The sequence below is a fragment of the Chinchilla lanigera genome, unplaced genomic scaffold (assembly GCF_000276665.1).
Source record: "Chinchilla lanigera isolate Chin_1 unplaced genomic scaffold, ChiLan1.0 scaffold00090, whole genome shotgun sequence".
Taxonomy (NCBI): Eukaryota; Metazoa; Chordata; class Mammalia; order Rodentia; family Chinchillidae; genus Chinchilla; species Chinchilla lanigera.
Window position 1 is genome coordinate 894,762 of NW_004955491.1, and position 19,766 is coordinate 914,527.

Sequence of the window (19,766 nt, forward strand, 5' to 3'; positions counted from 1 at the left end):
TTTGTGGAGGTTTCAGTCCATACTTGGCAGGTTACAAGGCAGAGTGGCACATTGCAGAGGGCTACAGCTCATGGGGGCAGAACAGAGCAAAAGCAACAAGCACTAAAAGGGAGGAATGGCCCCACGCAGCCTCTTCCTCTTCCTTACATATGCAAACTATCCACCCCAGGGCGGGTGTAGCTCTCACACCCATTAACAATCAAACTCTAAAAGGGGGGGCTGGGGATTTAGCTCAGAGGCAAAAGCGCCTGCCTGGCAAGCGCCAGGTCGTGAGTTCGGTTCCCGGTACCGGAGAAAAACCAAAAAAAAAAAAAAAAAAAACTCTAAAAGGCTGTCCCATGACCGCATGAGGCTTTGTGGGGGGACACCCAGACAAAAAACATAACAAATAGGTTCTTAAATTTAAAATACTACACTTAATGATGTTGTAAGAAGATGAAAATAAGTAGTAAATGTGTTATCTTACCATGAAGAAGTGTTTTCTCTCAATCTTTCCACAGTACTACAGCTGAAAAAAGGTACTATTTGGAAGGCTCCAATGAAATAATGACAGTACCCAATTAATCACTCAAATCTCATAGCCACCTTGTATTATGCAACAATATATCAAGCATGTGTCATCTTAAGACTGTCTTAATAAAATTAAGGTACCAGCCACCCTGGGAGGAGGGTGTGTATATATGGTGAGATAAGACAGGTTTAATTTTGCCTGGAGAAAGAAATAAGTAGAGTTTGCTTAATGCAGGGGGGGAAAGAAAAATGCACAGCCTGAATCTATAAACATTTTCAGGATTCAACTGGAATCTTTTATCCCCACTAATTGTCTATCATTTCTAGAGAATCACAAACTACTAGGAGCAAAGTATCAACCAAATATCAGTCTTCTAAGAGTAAAGTTTGATTTGATCAGAATTTAGTTTTCTAAGAAACCACAAGGTAAAACTTAGAGTACTCCTCCGTCATACTAGCTGAGTAAAGCTTAAATAGAACTAAGAGCTATTCTTGAACACATCAAAGTATTTCCCCAACATCTCAGAGAAATACTAACGTCTGTTATTGGGAAATGTCAAAATGAGGAACCACTCATTTCCATTAGGAAGAAGTTTGTAAACATATGTTATATGCTGTACTGCTATTGTTGCAAACCCTTCAAAACTGTGATTCAAGATTGAAAAAGCAAGCACAGGCAATGACAAAAAGGTCAGTGATATTCCTCTCTGTACATTTTTAACATTAATTCATTGTTACCATTTTTATTCCATACTATTAAATAACCTGGTATTTATCCCTCTAGTTTTCCTTATTCATTCTGCTCACATAGCTACTGCGAATCTGCCTTAAAATAAGTTACAGAACTATGTAAGCATATTCATTACACTATAGGTCTACGTAAGCATCATTCATTAAATTCAAAGAAGCTGAAATAACCGTGACTGCAGCTTCTGATACTCTTACAAGTTTATGAAAGTGATAATATCCATGAACCACGAATAACACCTATCTCTAATTGTAATTAAAAACTGAAATTAAGGAGTAAGATTACAATTAGTTCAATGTTGAGAAAAAGAGAAAAACACCATTCTCAGTGTTATAATAATAACACTGTTCAAAAGGGATACAAAATACTCAGGATAGTAAATTTTACTTAATAATTAAGGCATTCTGATATGATACTTTAAGTGTTTAATGAATATCAAAATCTCATAAAATAATAAGTGAATCTAATAATCATCATATACAAAACATAAGTAAAACTCATCTTAACAGAAAAAGCTTTGAAATACTAAGGTCAACACCTACAATAAGTGAAAAGATAGAATAAATATAAGAGAATGGACTGATTCCTTACCAAATTTTTCTTTGATTTCGTAACTGATTGGAAATGTGACATTTAAGATTTATAACTTCTAAAAGCAGGGTGAGGGGAGAAAAACTTCAACTTTACTGAAACGCAGTTAATCAGGACTCTTCATCACTTGAAAAAGAGATGTAAGACAGCCTAACCCTCCTCCCAGGGGAAGTAGGGCATTTAAACATCAGATGTGCCTAGCAAAGGACAAAATACAAAGATTCATATCATCACCTCAAATGTTTGCTAAACTGAATGAATGAGAAAAAAAGAAAATGCTTTCGATTGCAGAGAGAGGCCTGAATATTCTATTTTCCTACAGAGTAGCTCAGTAGCATATCTCATCATAGCTGCATCCTTATGGAAACATAACAGATGTCCACATATGGTCATTTTCTACAGGGAAAACCTCAACCCACTTCTACACCTCACTTAACATATGTAACGTAATGTATCTAAAGGCTTTCATTCTGTTAAGAATGAAAAAAAATTACATCCTAAAATGTTTGCATATGCTTTCTGTTTATTTTTTTCCCATGGAGGAAAGAGCTGTTGCTTCTTTAAAACTGGGAGAAAAAGAGATATAATTAGGTTTGGCTTCATACTTTGAGATGCTCAATAATTCAGCATTTCAAAAAAATTTTAGGAAGTTATTCAGATATGCAGAGGATCCCACCATGATTGGAGGAAGAAATATTAGCTTCAGATTAATCTTTGGAATTAGTGGATTAATGGTTTTTTTTGCTTTGCCCTGCAATGCAACATACAAAAGGGCACACAAATAGAGAAGTTATTTTGAAAGTGTCTGCTTCATATCTCCTATAAGAATTAGAAACATCATTTTATTTCTGATATTATACAGGATCCTTACCATCATGCCAACTATTAGAAATAGTACTTTATTTGACCAGCAAGTGTTTTTGAATATAGTACTGAGAGGCTTTCATTGTATGTCTTGATTTGAACACATACTTTCTCAAAAAGAGCTTCAATTCAGTAACCGAGAACGGTCAAAAAGCAAAAATGAATAGAACTTTTATATACTGAAAGCTAAGGAAAATCTGTGAAATATAAGCCTGTGACATACCTAAGCCATGGGAATGTGAAAGCTAAATCTATTGCCTTAAATAAGTTTGCTTTTAATTTCATTTAGTTGGCATACTTCTATGTGGGAAAAAGGGGTCCAGAGGTCTGGTTGACAGCCGTGGGGGAGGAGCGAGTCTGAGCAGACTTAAGAATCGTCATGTCAGCCACTTTGAAGATATCAATAGGTAATACAACCACCATTGTTAATTCCCTACCACTTTGTTTGTAACTCTGTATTGTGTGTATTGTGCTTGTGATATGTTGTAAAATGTTGTATGTCTGTTAATGTTTCCCTCCTTTTATCCTTAAAATAAAAAAAAAAAAAAAAAAAAAAAAAGAATCGTCATGTCCTCGGCAGACTGAGTGAGTCGCCCTGCCTAGGCTGTCTGGCTCTGCCCTCCTGTTTCCACCCTACCCCCTGCCAATAGTACCACCTCCAAACCACGTCTCCAGCCCGCCTCCATTGCCACGCCTCTAGCCTGCTCTATAAAATGCCTAGTACTTCCACAATAAAACGGATCTGCGCCATTAGCCTGGTCTCCAGTGTCTCTTCACTGCGTCGCCGCTTGCCGCGGGCCCAGGTCCCTCGACCCGAGAGGTTCTACCTCATTTCTACTTCTCCAGATCCTAATGGACTTCTGATGAACACTCGCATCCTTACTTTTCTGAATTTCAGTGTATCTTTATTTCCTCTAAGTTGCAACCCAGCCTATTTCCAAGCAATAGCAAGGTGATGCCCCTGATACTTTTCCCACGGTTGTGTGAATTGTGAATACAACAATGCGCAATGCAGTGAGTCCTGACGATCTGCACTAAAACCACTAAGATATGACTGCAGTTACCAAACGTGGCATGACAAACAAGATGCACAGAGGAATCCTCATGAGAAAAGAATGCCTTGGACTTACAACTAGTTTTGTGATATATTTGATAAATATCTGTCCAATGAATGGCCCAGACTGATAACGATAAATACATTTTAAATGTAACACTGTTGATATTCTTCTTGTTTTTGTTGCTCTCTGTGTGATACACTGCAGCCATGTTAGGGCACTGGTGCATCCACATACGGGTCATTTGTAATTCCGCTTCGCCACACACCCTCACTTATCTTCCCTCCCAGTCCCTTTCCCATTTCCCGCCCACGTCCCTGTCTTCTCCCATTTTACTCTTTCAGTTGTGTACATTTTGGGTTTCCAAGAGTGATCCTTCAGTCTTCATATATTTGTGTATTTTTCTGTTGCTTCTTTTGCTTTTTCCTTCTACTTGCATGCCATTATGATCCAACAGAATGAAAACATTATTTTATTTTTTTACATTTATGTAAGCATGGTTTATAAGCTATTTTCTACTTTGGAGAAAGCTGTGTGTATCGGCACTTTTATTAGACACCACTCTTCAAACCAAATGTTGTTGGCAATTGACAAATATTCATTACACGTTATTTTCTCTTTACTCTATCCTCTTTTGAAGTCCCACAAACATCTCGAAAGCACACTACACTGCTGAGTAAATCAAAACACACCTGTGCTCTTAAAAGGAGCCCAGGATGGGAAGACCCATTTTGGAAACAGATCTTCAATATTAAATCATAATTTCCTTTAGCAGCAGAATAACAATTTCAAAACCTAATATTCCGAACGATTGCATCACCTTCTACTATAACTTTGGAATTTGTTTTACACAATGATCATCAATACAGAGACTATATTCAACTTAACTTTTCATGGCTAAATAATTTAGAGTCAAATACGTCAAAATGCTAAATTCTTTCTTACAATAAGTTATGTCTTCTTGAAGAGGAATTAATAACTAGCACTGATATTTTCTCCCTTTTCACTGTCTCACTTGCATGGGAAGACACAGTGAAGCAGAGAGATTATCTTTCAAAAGAAGAGGCCTGGAAAGAACCCCTTAGCTAATTTCCCTGATGCACTTTATTTCCCATCCTTGAACAGTCTGGTGATTTAAAAAAAAAATCTCCACCAAGGATAAAACAATGAGTCTACTCATGCCATAAAATTCACCCTAGTGTTTATATTTTCAGTAACATGGCATGAGTTGGGGGGAGGCTAAGCCAATTTTCAAATGAAAAACTCAGAGGAAAGAAATAAATATTTTTTTGATAAGGGACTATGTGCCTATCCCCATGTGAAAAACTCATAACTATGAAAACAATATTTATTTAGAAAATCGTAATTCTGGGTAAAGGCTACTTTTCCCACATGTAAAACATATTCTTTTCTCTAGCGGATTAACAGACAGTTTCACTGAGATCATAGCATGGAATTTGTTAAAATCTTATTTACAATTCTGTGAACAAAGCTGGAATAATGGGACTAGCCGGCGTACTGCAAACAGACCACATCCCAAAAAGAAACAGGTTGTGGGGGCTGGGGATTTAGCTCAGTGGCACAGCGCCTGCCTGGCAAGCACGAGGTCGTGAGTTCGATTACACCAGTACCGGAAAAAAAAAAAAAAAACCAAAACCAAACAAAATAAAAAATGAAACATGTTGGCCTTTGTGCAAAAACCTACATATAGGTGATCTAAGTTCATCATGGTCCCAAGTTTAATGAATCCTTCTACTTGTGTTTTACAGGAGAAGCAAATTCTTATTTATATAAAGGATAGCAGATTGATGCCCAAAGTAATCACAGACGGTTCAATTATTGAAATGTACACTTTCATCTACTTGGTCTGTACTCGCTCTATATCTGCTTTAGGTTTTCAAATTTAGTACTGAAATTCTAATTTTATCAATCAAATTAATATGTAATGTATGAGGTAATTCCACTGTCTCCTAAAATCACTGAAATGTTCTGTAAACAAAGGAGAATCAACATCAATCGCAGGTGATAACAAGAATCTAAGGGAAGGTTCCATGTCTACCAGTAATTAAATGGAGCTATAAAGGACTAAGATCAAGACTGCCCATGAGAAAACCTGACATCACGCTTAATAACGACTCTTTGAGAACACACTCTTTTCTGGAGAACAGTGTAGAAGATGACCCGCAGTTGCCATACCTGGTTTTGGAGAGAACATTATGACGTTTACAATGAGACTCTGCGAAGGGATTGTGAGCCCTTTAAAAACAAGGCCTGTGCCTTCCAGACTGTGTAGCCTGCTGACCACAGCATATGCTCAACAATTACTGAGAAAAAAATAGCAATAAACATATTAAAAACTGTAATTCTGAAATACTGCAGACTTCATACCTAAAAAGGACTTCATTTTAGAATATCAAGTGAAACAGTGCAGATAAAATACTATGGAATTGGGAAGTATATCAGAATATATATATGATTTATAAATGAATTTCAAACAAAGTTCTTGAGATTTTGACATAAATTCCTTAACTGACTTTTGACACTGGTTACTGAAGCAAGCTACATGTACAAGATTATAGTTTCATAAGAAGGATTCTATATAATGTGACTATGAAGAGTGATAGTTTAATACGTCAATTTAAGATTCACTCACTGTACCTACTCTAAAATAAAAGACTAAGAATATTTCCAATTGGATGTTTTTACTACTATACTTTCAAATACTGGTTTTATATTCCTTATAACAAAACATTTAATTGAAAAGAGATTTAGAACCCTTGTACTGTTAACAAAAAGCTTAAAACTAATGAAGAAGTTATTGCTGGAAGGAATGTCCACTGGGGACCCTAAGGGAACACACAGATGAGGACATACCTAGCTTTCCAGGTTCTTCAAGAGGTGAAGAGATCTTTGCAATGAACAAGCACTAAGAGATGAAGCTCTGAAGCCTACAGCTCTGGCTTCAGTTAAGTCTGTGGCTCTGTTATCTTACTCAGAAAATAATACCATCATAATCAGCCCATTATCATAATAATTACCCCCCTGGACTCTTGCGGTAGCTAACTCAAACCCACATTTAGAGAACTTCTGCAGAGTGGTAAACAGTCATATATAACAATGGCTGTTGCCACTGTCAATGTGATTAATAACGGCCTACCGAAACACATTTCCATCAAACACAAAAGTGCTGTGTGTGTTTCAAAAAAGTAATATTTATCCTAACTGTGCAGGACATTGTTTTTATCTTCGATTTCTTCTTTGTTTTGAGGATACTGGCCTCGCCCCATTAAACTGATTTCATGATTCATTAATAGAGATCTGTAGTTTAAAAATAGAGGCAGGAAATTCTTATTTCTGAAGATGTATATAACATTTACATTAATAATTGTAATGATGCCATTTTACATATATTTCCAAATTGTGATATTCAGTCCTTTATATGTTTCTTATTACTCCTCATTTCAGTTTATGAACAAATCAAGAATGGCTATTGAGGGCTATGCAAACAAAATTATTCCTAACATGTATATTAGAATAGCTACAAGTCATTAATAATATTTCTAGAAAAAAATAAAGATGATAATGACAAGCCTTGTATAATTTAGATCATTTTTATAATAGACAAACAGTGCGTAATAGTATCAATTGAGAAAAAGACTAGAACAAATGATAACATCTGCACGTGTGCACGAGGATGTATCAATAGTGATTGCCAGAGGAACAGGAATGGAAAGGAGAGGAAAACATGCAAGAAAAGGAGAAAACAAGACAGGAAAGAAGGGACGGAAGAAAGAGACCGCACTGAAGCCGAACTTGGGTAAAATAGGAAAAGGCCAGAAAATGAAAAGAGTACAATCAGGTATTTTGGGCTGGGGAGAAAAGCTCTGAATGCTGCTCTTAATGAAACAGCAATGTGTCTGGTCAGGTGGTTTTAGAGACATGAAAGCAAGCACACATTTGGAGAGTCTGCACAGTAACAAAACACCTGAGTCTCTCAAATGGTCCAGGAAAGTTCACACCACAGTTGATAGGAAAGATGTGCAACAGAGACATTGATTATGATGTAGCAGTAAGGGTCTAACTGCCATTAAATAATAAATATATCACACCCCCAGTGGGCACCATAGGGGGGCAGGTGTAACTGTGCTTAAGAATGACAGAAGGTATGAAAGTGAAGAGGTAATTCAGGAGGATTTTTCAGATGCTAGCAAAGACAGAGAAGGAAGAGGGCAGGGAGAGGAAAGGAGGAAGTTAAATTATCATCACTTGTGGATGACATGATACTCTACATAGAAGACCCCAAAAAATCCACCAAAAGACTTCTAAATTTAAAATCTAAATTCAGTAGCATAGCTGGACACAAAGTCAACACTCAGAAATCAACAGCATTCCTGGACACAAACACACTCAGAGAGAAATTAGCAAAACCACATCCTTCCCAATAACATCCGAAAAATGACTTACTTAAGAATCACTCTACTAAAGGGAGAAAAAGAACTTCATATTGAAAACTACAATATTCCAAAAAAGGAGACTGAAGAGGATAACACAACAGGGGCAGACCGCCCTTGTTCTTGGGAAAAACTATTATAGTGAAAATGGCCATACACCCAGAACTGCTATATAGATTTAATGTAATAAAATTACCATTAACATACCTCACAGATCTAGAGAAAACACTTCTAAAATTCATTTGGAACCAGAAGAGAGCTACAATAACAGAAACAATTCTGGCCAACAGAGGCAAAGCAAGAGGCATTACAATTTCTGACTTGAAATTATACCACAAAGCTACTGGGATAAAATCAGCATGGTACTAGCAAAAAAAAAAAAAAAGAAAGAAAAAAAACAGACCAGAGGATCAATGGAACAGATTAGAAGATGTAGACACAGCTACAAACACATGCAGCCACCTTATCTTTGACAAAGGGGCCAAATATATTCACCGGAAAAGATAGCCTCTTTAATAAATGGTGCTTGAAAAACTGGCTCTCCACATGCCGAAGACTAAAACTAGATTGATGTCTATCGCCATGCACTAAAATGAAGTCAAAATGGATCAAAGACCTAAACATTAAAACAGAAACACTAAATCTGTTGAAACATAGAATAGGAAGAACCCCTGAAGACACAGGTACAGGCAAAGACTTTATGAACAAAACCCACACCACAAGGGAATATTACAAAAACATCAACAACTGGAATCTCATCTATTATTAAAAAGCTTTTGCACAGCAAAAGAAACCACCAACAGAGTGAACAGACAACTCAGAGTGGAGGAAAAATATTGGCCAGGTTTTCCTCAGACAAAGGACTAATAATATGTAGAATATATAAAAAAATAAAAAAAAATCAGATCCCCAAATTTAAAGACCTAATCCAAAAATGGGTATTTGAAATGAATAGACACTTCTCAGATGAAGAAGTACAAATGGCAAATAAATATTTGAAAAAATGTTCAATATCATTGGTCATTTGAGAAATGCAAATTAAAACAACAATGAGATTCCATCTCACCCCAGAAAGAATGGCTATCATCAAAAAATCAACCAAAATGCTGGAGAGGCTGTGGGGAAAAATGAACTCTTCTCCACTGTTGGTAGAAGTGTAGACTGGTGAAACCACTGTGGAAATCAGTGTGGAGATTCTTCAAAAAGGTTTCATTCATCCCAGCTAGACCCCTCCATGGTATCCTCCCCTAAAGAACTAAAAAGCATCATACCACAATGATATATGCACACCCATGTTTATAGAAGCACAGTTTGTAATAGTCAAATCTTGATAACAGCCCAAATGTCCATCAACCAATGAATGGATAAAGCTGTAGTTTTTTATACAATGGAGTACTACGCAGCCATAAAGAAGGATAAACTTGAGATATTTCTAGGTAAATGGATAGACCTTGAGACCATGCTATTAAGTGAAATAAATCAGACATACATGTTTAAATATCTCATTGTTACTTTGATGTGAGAAACCAAAAGGATAAATAAGGACTGAAATTTAAAATAAATATTGGGAAACAGGAAGAAAATATTCAAAGGGGAAGGGGAACAATGGAGGGTGGAAGTGGTTAAAGAAGGAAGGGAAAAGAAAAAGCTAAAAATAGAAGTTAAAAAATAGAAACAAAGCTTTTGTAAATAAGATGGGAAAGAGAAATTGAAGGGAGGGGTGGGAGGCTGGGGAAAAAAGAAAATCCAAATATATCACGTAGAGGCACAAATCACATATGATGAATGTGATCGCTATGCATACCTAAAATGCACCAATATAATTAACTTAAACACAATTAAAAATAAACAGAAATCTTAAACATGTAAGTAAAAGGAGAAAACTGGTCCAGGCTAAAATATCTGAATGCCCTGGTAAAGACAAAAAGATTCAGTGAAGGTAGACAGTAAGAAACCCACCAGCCAAACAAGGAAGCATACGACCTTGGAACACCGGAGGAACTGAGACAGTTTTCCAGGAGATACGGTTCCAAGGTGGGAAGGATTAGCTGGTAACTAAAATAGATGAGCAAGAAAAATGTCCACATACTATGTACTACAGTCCAGGCCCAGTGCTCCGTTCACTTTTGAAAATTTAGTATTTTTGGAATACAGCCACATCAATTCTTTAACGTATTTTCTGTAACTGTTTTTGCACAAGCTAAAGAGTTACGACAGAGACCATGTGGCCTCCAAACTAAAAATAGCTATCTGGTCCTGTGTTGGTTTGGGGCTTATTTTGCAAGGGGAACAACATAATACAGGACACATACTTTACATGACCATTTATAAGTCACCCAAAGAACAGTATACAAAAAAGTGCAGGAAGTCTGTCCACACACTAAGACCAAGGAATCCAGCTGAGGGCCTGGATCCCACAACAACGTCCTACATGAGTTGAGCTGAATACCCAGAGCTCATAACAATGCCTCCCATGAATCCAACTGGAGGCCCAGAGCCCATGACAACGTCTCATGCAGGCTTGTTTTTATGATCTGCTGGGAAAGTCCAACGGTCAGTGGTGGAATCTACAAAGTCTGTGCCAGCAGGAAGAAGGACCTGTGCTAGCAGGCTGAGGGATCTGCACTGGAGCCAGGAAGGGATGCTCAGAAGAACCAGAGCTCCCCCGAAAGGTACCACAGTCATCGTCGGCAACAGTGAGGCCCCGAGCTCCTCCGATGATCAGGATGGCTGAGTTCTAATCAGGGAAACCAATGCAGCAAGCTTTTCCAGGAGGCCGGCAGTGCACCATCTTCCCCTCCGGAACCAGGAAGCGATGCTCAAAGTGAGGACCTGAGCCCTCCAAAATGAACTGAAGCCATTCTGAGTGCCAGCGAGGTCCCGAGCTCCTCAGAGGATGAAAACAGCCAAGTTCATCAGGAAAGCCAGCTCCCCACGGTCTCTCTCAGCTCCCAACAGCCCGCTTCTCCTTCTCCAGGTCTGCCTCTTATGCTGCTGGCAACAGTCCCCAGGTGGGCCTCCCACACCCAGCACCACTCGCTCAGTTCAGCTGGGGTTACAAGCTGACCTCCAGTTATCAATGCACTACAGGCCCTTCACGGGAGAAGCCCGTAAGGCCCTTGTCAAGGCGCTCCTTACGTTAACACAGAAGTCTTCACACAAGCACTACAGTCACCGCGCATACGCCCACCACGTGCTATACAATAGACAGCCATTACTTGTGTATGAATCCCTACCTTGTCCTTTTATTAGAACTGTGAACTTGAATAGGTCACTGAAACTGTCAGTAGCTCGGTCTACTCATCCCTAGAATGGGAATAATACAGCAGTTACTGCACTTGGATGATGAAGCATGAAGTGAACATGCAAAGCCCTTACAACACTGTCTGAGACATGGTCCTCCTGTTGGATGCTGTTATAGCAGGGGCGCAGCAGCTGTTCATTAGATGATACAGGCTGACTCGATGAATGAATAAATGCATTTGAAAAATAATTGTGACCAAGATCTTAACTTATTGAAAGCCTAGAGTGGCAATTAATGAAAGAAATTTGTGGATGAGGTACACTTCTAAGAAGAAATACTAGTTAATTGTGATAAAAGAACGTCACTGAAAATGACACAAAAAATTAAGTCACTGCTCCTCATCTCAGTGGATCCTGGTAAATAATACAGGGCTTCTAAAATGTTCACGATATTTGTATCATCATACCCAAAATAATTAAAGTTCTAACTCACAAAAATGGGCCATCATCTTGTTGATGGGAATAACAGAATATGTTTCTAACCTTCTATTAAAGAATAAACCTCGGGTTCTACGCCATTAACGTGTTAAAACCTTTCTCTTGTCTCCTGAGCATTTCTGTGAGCCTGAGGCAGATCCTGCTTACCAGCCTTATTTACAGAGAGCACACAGGACACAACTGCTTTGCTCAGTGGAGCTCAACCAAGTATGCAAACTGCTCATCAGATTTCCGGCCCAGCACTCACTTAAGTGTGCTCCAGCCTAAGTTCCATGGGACACTGAATTCAAAAAGGGGCACAACAGTGTCGATCTCGTAGCTCAATAAAACTGATAAGCCAAACTACTACAGAATTTTTAAGTGTGTCACTAAGGTGACCATCACTAGAACAGATACCTCCCAGGTCATCCTACTTGAAATTTCAATAGCTTAAAATCTCCGATTGTTCCACCTGAAGGGACCTGCTGGGTAGTTCCCTGAATCCACTTAAATGACTGAAGTCCAAGCGATAGTCTACCTACCCACATAGTCACCACCAGCAAATTACAAAAACCCACATTCACAACAAATACTTAGATAACAATGAAGACCTGTTGAAGGTGTCACTGTTGCAACACCATAGATTCTGTCATCAGATGTACCAAAGACTTCATACTGGTAGGTTCTTAAATATGGTCAAACACAGACTATTTTCTCCCTCGCCAGCTCCCCTCCTACTGCTTTCAATAAGTGTGTCCACCTTTGGTCCTCACCCCTGCCATCTAGTTTGTTCCAAACATTAGCAGCAAAGTCCAGCCATAGAAACAGTGTAGATCAGACTGTAACCAAACATCTGCTCCCCACGGAACCAATAAGGACCATGTTATACCCTCTTGCTATCTTTTCTTCCCCCAAACGGATGTTATAAAACCAAAGATATTGCTTACATTTCACAGATGTCAACTGTAATTGCTTTTATCTATAAGGTATGCCGGATTCGTCAGATATTTAATGACTTCACACAACAGAAATGTATCAGAGCAAGCTGCGCAGAACCTGGGATGATCTTGAGGATGACTAGCAAAGAACTGAAAAGTAAAAAAAGTCAAGGAAAGAAACATAATCTCCTCTTGGAAGGAAAAAAGTCTCACATTGCAAATAAGCACCTGATGTTAGCAAAGCCTCATCATCTACTTACAAACTAATTAATGTGGTCACCACTCTGCCGCAATTGGGATGGAAAAGGGAGAGAAGAGTTGCGAAGTATGGCAAAGAGAAGGACATGTTTTAAGATGCCGAACTATCAAACACCCGAAATACAGTCCACACGCACTTATTCCAGGTTAGTGCACATCTGTGAGGTCCATCTGTTTTCTGATTTTTAAATGTATGCAGCTCAGAAACATCTACCACTAGCTTTGAGAACCCTGGTACCACGGCAACACCAATTGAAAATAACTGAACTCTGATAAGAAATAAGCAGAGTGCTTCAAACACAGAACCCCTATATGACTTTCATGTATTACATTTTTTCTGGGTGAGAAAGATATTTACTAGAATGGAAAATCTGATTGAAAAACGTTTAAGGAATGTGCGAGTGATATCCATCCCAAAATTCCGATCACCTCTGATATTCACAGAAACTGTAGATAACAACCTCATTTTTCTCCATCCCTCCGTCTACTTGTCTCTTAAGTACTTTGTAATCCACATATTAAGTATAATCTATAGAATGCTGGAACATGGTAGGATATATTCTAAGACTTCTAACCAAGAAAATCTTGAAAATTTCATGATTAAACTAAAAAAATAAACTTTCAAATGAATCTCAGAAAAGAGTTACTTTGAAGTTCTATAAAGATAAATTTTCAATTTTATAAGACATGCATTACAACAGCTTTTGAATTTTTCTGTTTCATAGAAATTGTTCTATTTAACTAGATTTTTAGTTTAACAGCCCAACTTCCATTCCTATGTTTTTGTTTTTCAACAATCTTAGCATTTATGGAACAGAAGTTATGAAAGCCGCTAGGCCTATGGGCTAAAGGCAACAGGGACAGTGCCTGGCGCTTTTATTTACTGCCTGATCCCAAGCTACAGTTCTGTTTCCTTTCCCAATGCTTAGTGCTTTTCCTAAGCTTTCTTTCTCCCATACTGAAATCATCAACTCATCCTCTCCAAATCTTCCTCCTTTATGGCCTTCACTTAAAGAAAAGGAACCCAAGAGGGAACACTACAGATAAAAAATCATAGCTTCTACTATGAGATTCCAAACCCTTGATCCACCTTTCTCTAGCATATATTTAGATGCCTGCATCTTGCAACGGTTACTGACTCCAGAAAGCCAAGACTTAATTACCCTAGAGGTGTATAGTAAAGGACTTAACATTTCAAAAACCTAAAAGTGCTTTATTTCAGGTATCAATTCATTAATCATGTCAGGACACCTGCCACTTTAGTTTTAGTCCTCTCCATTGACAGGTTGAACAAGTTTTCATTTTTATGCAAATCAAATGATTGATGCCATCAGGCATGAGACTTTTCCAAGTCTAAGTCACTGCGAAAAGAAAAGACAATCAAATGGGGAAGTTTAGTCAGCTCAAAAATCTGTGTCATTTACCCTACATGCAAGATAAGACCTTTAATCCCCAAATAGAGATTCCCTAAGATGGAGTTTTCAACATCCAAGATTTCTAAAAATTTTTATGAATGATTATTTCTAGTCTATTTCTAGGGTTTGCAAAAAGTCACTCACCTGTTCCCCTAACAATACTATAATAAAATCTGTTACAAAGAGGCAGCTTTTTAAAAACAAGGATGTGCCTAATCAGTTTGTTGGTATTTACTGGCAATCTTGACTATATTACACTGACTAATTTACTGTAATTTAATTACTAAGCAATTATATGCCACACACTGGACCAGGCACTAAGTGACAGAAAAAGAAAAAGCCTTTCTGCCTTCTTACCCTACACTAATAATTACCTAATTATTAGTAGTACCAAAAAAGAAAAGTTGACTATTAAATAATTTTCCAACTCTAGGGACAACGTTAGTACAATTATAATGTAATTGTAAGTGGGCTGACTTAAAGAGAACTGCATGTGGTATCTCAAGATCTTTCTTTGTAATCATATTGGACAAGAATATAGAATATCACTTGTAATAATTTATTCCTTCTAGTATCATAACTACACGTCTGCAGATGTGAGCTTATTAACACAATAGATTTGCATTTTATGGTATATAACTCCAATGTGGAGAATATTAAAAAGTTCTGGAATAATAAAAAATCAAGAGTGGTACCAGAAATATACATCAATACTCAAGAATCAAGTTCTTCTGCCCAGCTATTTTAGTGAAAAACACTGATAACTCAACAGAAGTATTCCTTTAGGGGCGGGGGGAACGCTCAAGATTTCATGGAGGAAAAAATAGTAGTGCTTAAAAACAGCAAGTGATATTTAATAGTATTTTCTAACAGAATCCTATAAAAGTCAGGTATAATATGAATAAATAGTTCACAAGGTCTGTTTCTCACATGAAACCTCTTAGAAGTGTTAATTCTGTCAAACTATTTCATTTGTAACTATGTTTTGCAGCATCTGTAAAGACATTAATATACTAGCAATAGGTCGTATTTTTAATTTTGCAAATGTGATCATCCTGCAGATATCTTATTAGTAGGTGCTGAGATATATAAGGCATATAGATGACTTTCTGCTATTAATGATGCCAAAAATATCTGCACTTAAACAAGGACTTGATTCTTTGAAACAAATACTCAAATGCTACTTGTAAAATATATGATTTTGCCCTTGAAGGTCCATACTATGAAAATCACATATATTAACAGGCTAAGAGAGAAGCAATAAGAAATTCCTCTGATAATTCATTAATTGAGTTGCCTTATTATGAGCTCCACTTTTTGGTGCTTCCTTTAGGTTCTAGGGTGCAGGAAGGGCATGCTATTTAGTTCTGAAAAGAATAAAAAGCAAAGTATAAGCCAAAATCACCTTTGTTCCAAAGATGACGATAACACTGGTCCAGAGGCTGATTAAGAATCACAAGGCAGTACTTCAAATTTCCTATTGGAAAAAAAAGATAAAATAAATAAGTGAACTGAGTCTTTTATTGTCCTTATTTGCACCTAGAATTATACTCTACTAGTCCATATTTTCAATACATACAGAGCTATATTTCAACCACAGATACCTTCTTATATTTTCAGTTTGTAACATTTCATACAATAACAAGACCTAGTTCACTCAGTAGCTCTGTCACATTCCTATGCTGCTGAGGAATTTATTCTAAAAACAATTGATAAGCAGGACACGGTTGTGCATGTCTGTTATCTCAGCACTATGGGATGCTGAGGCAGGAGCCTCATACTTTTTTTTCCTTTTTTAAAATTTTATTTTAATAATAAAAGAGGGAAAATACATTAACAAACAGAAAACCATTTACAAAATAGCAGAAGAACAATACAAACAATACAGAGTTACAAACAAACTGGTAGGAAATTAACAATGCTAGTTGTATTATGGATTGATATCTTCAAAGTGGTTTCTCATGAAAACAGAGACATGCACTATTGATCAATCAAGTAATCATTAACTGTTTCTTTCAGCAAAGAAATAGAAGACAGTAGTTCAACTATGTTAGCTATCCTGTATAGACATACTTACATAAATTCCCCTTTTCTTTTCCCACACCCCTGTTGCCCTTTACTTTTGAGCATTTTCCTTTGGTGTCACAATGTCTTTCATAGCTCCTAGTTTTTATTCACTCTTTCAGATCTTACACTAGTGAGACAATATGGTACTTGCACATGCAAGTCTGATTTTTTTCACTTATGAGTATGGTCTCTAGTTGTGACCATTTACCTATAAAAGCCTCGAGTTTCTCTTTCTTAATAGCTGAGTAATATTCCATTATATAAAACTATCACAATTTTTTTATCCAATTCTCGGTGGATGGACATTTGGGTTGCTTCCACAATTTAGCAATTACAAATTGTGCTGCTATGAACATAGGTGCACACATATCGCTGTGATATGATGTTTTTAGATCTTCTGGGAAAATACCCAGAAGGGGTATAGCTGGGTTGAAAGGGACTTGTAGACCTAGTTTTCTGAGGAATCTCCAAACTGATTTCCACAGTGGTTTCACCAGTCTGCATTCCCACCAGCAGTGGAGAAGAGTTCCTGTTTCTCCACAGCCTCACCAGCATTTGTTATTGGTTGATTTCTTAATGACAGCCATTCTTACTGGGGTGAGATGGAATCTCAGTGTTGTTTTCATTTGCATTTCTCCAAGACTAATGATGCTGAACATTTTCTCATGTATTTATTTGCCATTTGTATTTCCTTATCTGAGAAGTGTGTATTCATCTCAGATGCTCATTTTTGGATTGGGTCTTTGAATTTGGGGGAGCTGATGTTTTTTAATTCTTTTTATGTTCTAGGTAGAAGTCCTTTGTCCAAGGGACAGTCAGCTAAAATTTTTTCCCAATTTGAGGGTTTTCTTTCTACTCGGCTGGTGATTTCTTTAGATGTGCAGAAACTTTTCAGTAGGATGAGATCATAGTTGTTGATTCTTTGAAATGTTTCCCATGCAGTTTGGTTTTGTTCATGAACTCTCTGGCTACCCTTATGTCTTCAAGGTTCTTACCTACTTTCTCTTCCAATAGATTTAGTGTTTCTGTTTTAATATTGAGATCTGTGATCCATTTTGACTTGAGCTTGGTGCATGGTGATAGACTTGGGTCTATTTTCAGTCTTTGGCAGGTGGCAAGCCAATTTTTCCAGCACCATTTATTAAAGAGGCTATCATTCTTCTCATTAGTTTGTTTGGTCCCTTTATCAAAGATTAGGTGGCCGAGTGTGTTTGTGGTTGTGGCTATTTCTTCCAGTCTGTTTCATTGATCCTCAGGTCTGTTTTTTAGCCAGCACCAAGTTGATTTCATCACAGTAGCTTTGTAGTGTAATTTCAGGTCAGGGATTGTGATTCCACCTGACTTCTCCTTGTTGCCCAGGATTGCTTCTGCTATTCTGGGTCTCTTCTGGTTCCAGATGAATTTAAGGAATGTTTTCTCTAGATCTGTGAGGTACACTAATGGTAGTTTAATGGGAATTGCATGAGGCTCACACATTCATGTGAAGCCTGTCAACTTCCCCTGAGGGACTTAGAAGTACCCTGTCCCAAAATTTAAAAATAAAAAGGGATAAACTCAATCTCTAGTACCCCAAAAAAGTCATCATAAAAATAACTGGTTCTACTTCTTTTCATGTGAAGTGAAATTTTCTTGATATTAATCTTCTCCTTATGATACTGTTACCACTCTGACATACCTACTACCCTTCTACCTGACTGGTTTGTTATCATTCTAAGATTGTCTATCAGATGGTATGGGTTTAGTAGGATGTAGTTTCACCTACATTTTCTTCATTGTAGTATCTCCGTCTCTCCCTCCATCCGTAACCTATCTTGAACTCTCTAATGTAAAACTCTATGTTTTCACAAAATCCTACTAGATTTTTAAAGAACTTTTCTATCGCAGGCTGTTAGACAATGCTCCAAACAATAATAAATACAGAGAAATGTTACGTTTCCAACAACCACTCCATGCCTTTTGTAATGAACTTTAAATAAATTGTACAAGGCAAATATGAAATCAGGCTATTGAAAATCTGTCCTTCAGCTTGGTCCAAGAACTCTTTATTTCTTTTATCGAAAAGAAATGTTTGCTGGTAAGAAGCATTGCTTGCAAAGAAGTTTCAGCATTAGAAATGAAAGAAGATAAGGAACTGAAAAGAATATGCCATAATCAATAGATAATAATATTTTATCAATTATATACACAGCCCTGGGAGTACAAAAAGATTGCAGTCTGTGTGTGAGAAAAGGCATTTATAATAAAGATGATTTATTCAATGAGTATATGAGCAGTGCCAGATAAACAGATCAATGAGAATGACAGGAGTTCAAAGTGTAGGAAGTCAGTAAAGTCAGGTATCACGCTAGAAATCTTTACGAAATGTAGATTTTTGAATCCGATGTTACAAAGAAGAAGCTGGAAAGAAGAAAGGAGCATTCCAGCAAAGACAACAGCTCACTGGAACCGCGCTCCTTAGCCATTTGGTTTAATATAATGACAATCTAAAAAGACCCTAACACATGAATCCAGGCCTTCAACACTGAAATCACAGATTGCAGACATAGTGTTTAAGATGACAAAGGAATTTAGGTTAAGGTGTTCAGGGAGTATTTATGAGGGATGCAGGAGTGACCAGGAAATATGCTTTCTGGACACCTGGGAAGCATCCACACAGAGATAACTGCTGAAAGCAAGAGCAGACTGCTGCTGAGATTTCGCAAGAGAGGGCAGAGAAAGAAAAGAACAGACAGTGAAGGTGGAACCACGTTGTCTTGCTCACCATTACACAGCAGAAGGTCAGTGAGGAAGGGAAAGTGAGAAAGGTAAACGAACTGACACAGTATTTCTAAGAATGTGCTGTCGAAAACACAGAATACCGCAGAGAAGTCGAGGAGACTGAACGGTGAGAAAGGGTAACTAAGGGGTGGCTGGGAGGAAGTTCAAAGAAAAATCTGGAAATTCAGAGAGAAATTCAAGATCCTAGAGACCAAAGTACCTGTAGTTAGTGAACATTTAGCATATAAAAAGGAAGCACAGGAACCTTAAAATATAGATATAGTCTACATAAGCACAGGGAAGTACGAGAAAAGGGGAAATCCCTCTGTTTAGTCTTTTGACAAGAGCACAAAACCCTCTTGTTCAGACACTGCCCCAAGCAGAGAACTGAG

The 19,766-nt window shown here is 37.5% G+C and overlaps 1 protein-coding gene across 5 annotated transcripts in view; it reads right to left on the bottom strand.

The window, feature by feature from the left end:
• Nucleotides 1-19,766, bottom strand: part of Tpk1 (thiamin pyrophosphokinase 1) — a 346,630-nt gene that overhangs the window by 272,821 nt on the left and 54,043 nt on the right. For 4 of the 5 annotated variants that reach the window (XM_013504640.1, XM_005404730.2, XM_013504637.1 and 1 more), the window contains exon 3: nucleotides 15,956-16,027. The exons of the other annotated variant lie outside the window; for it this stretch is intronic. In XM_013504640.1, the coding sequence (XP_013360094.1) occupies nucleotides 15,956-16,027 (72 nt within the window). The remainder of the gene's footprint in view (nucleotides 1-15,955; nucleotides 16,028-19,766) is intronic. 5 annotated transcript variants of the gene reach the window in all.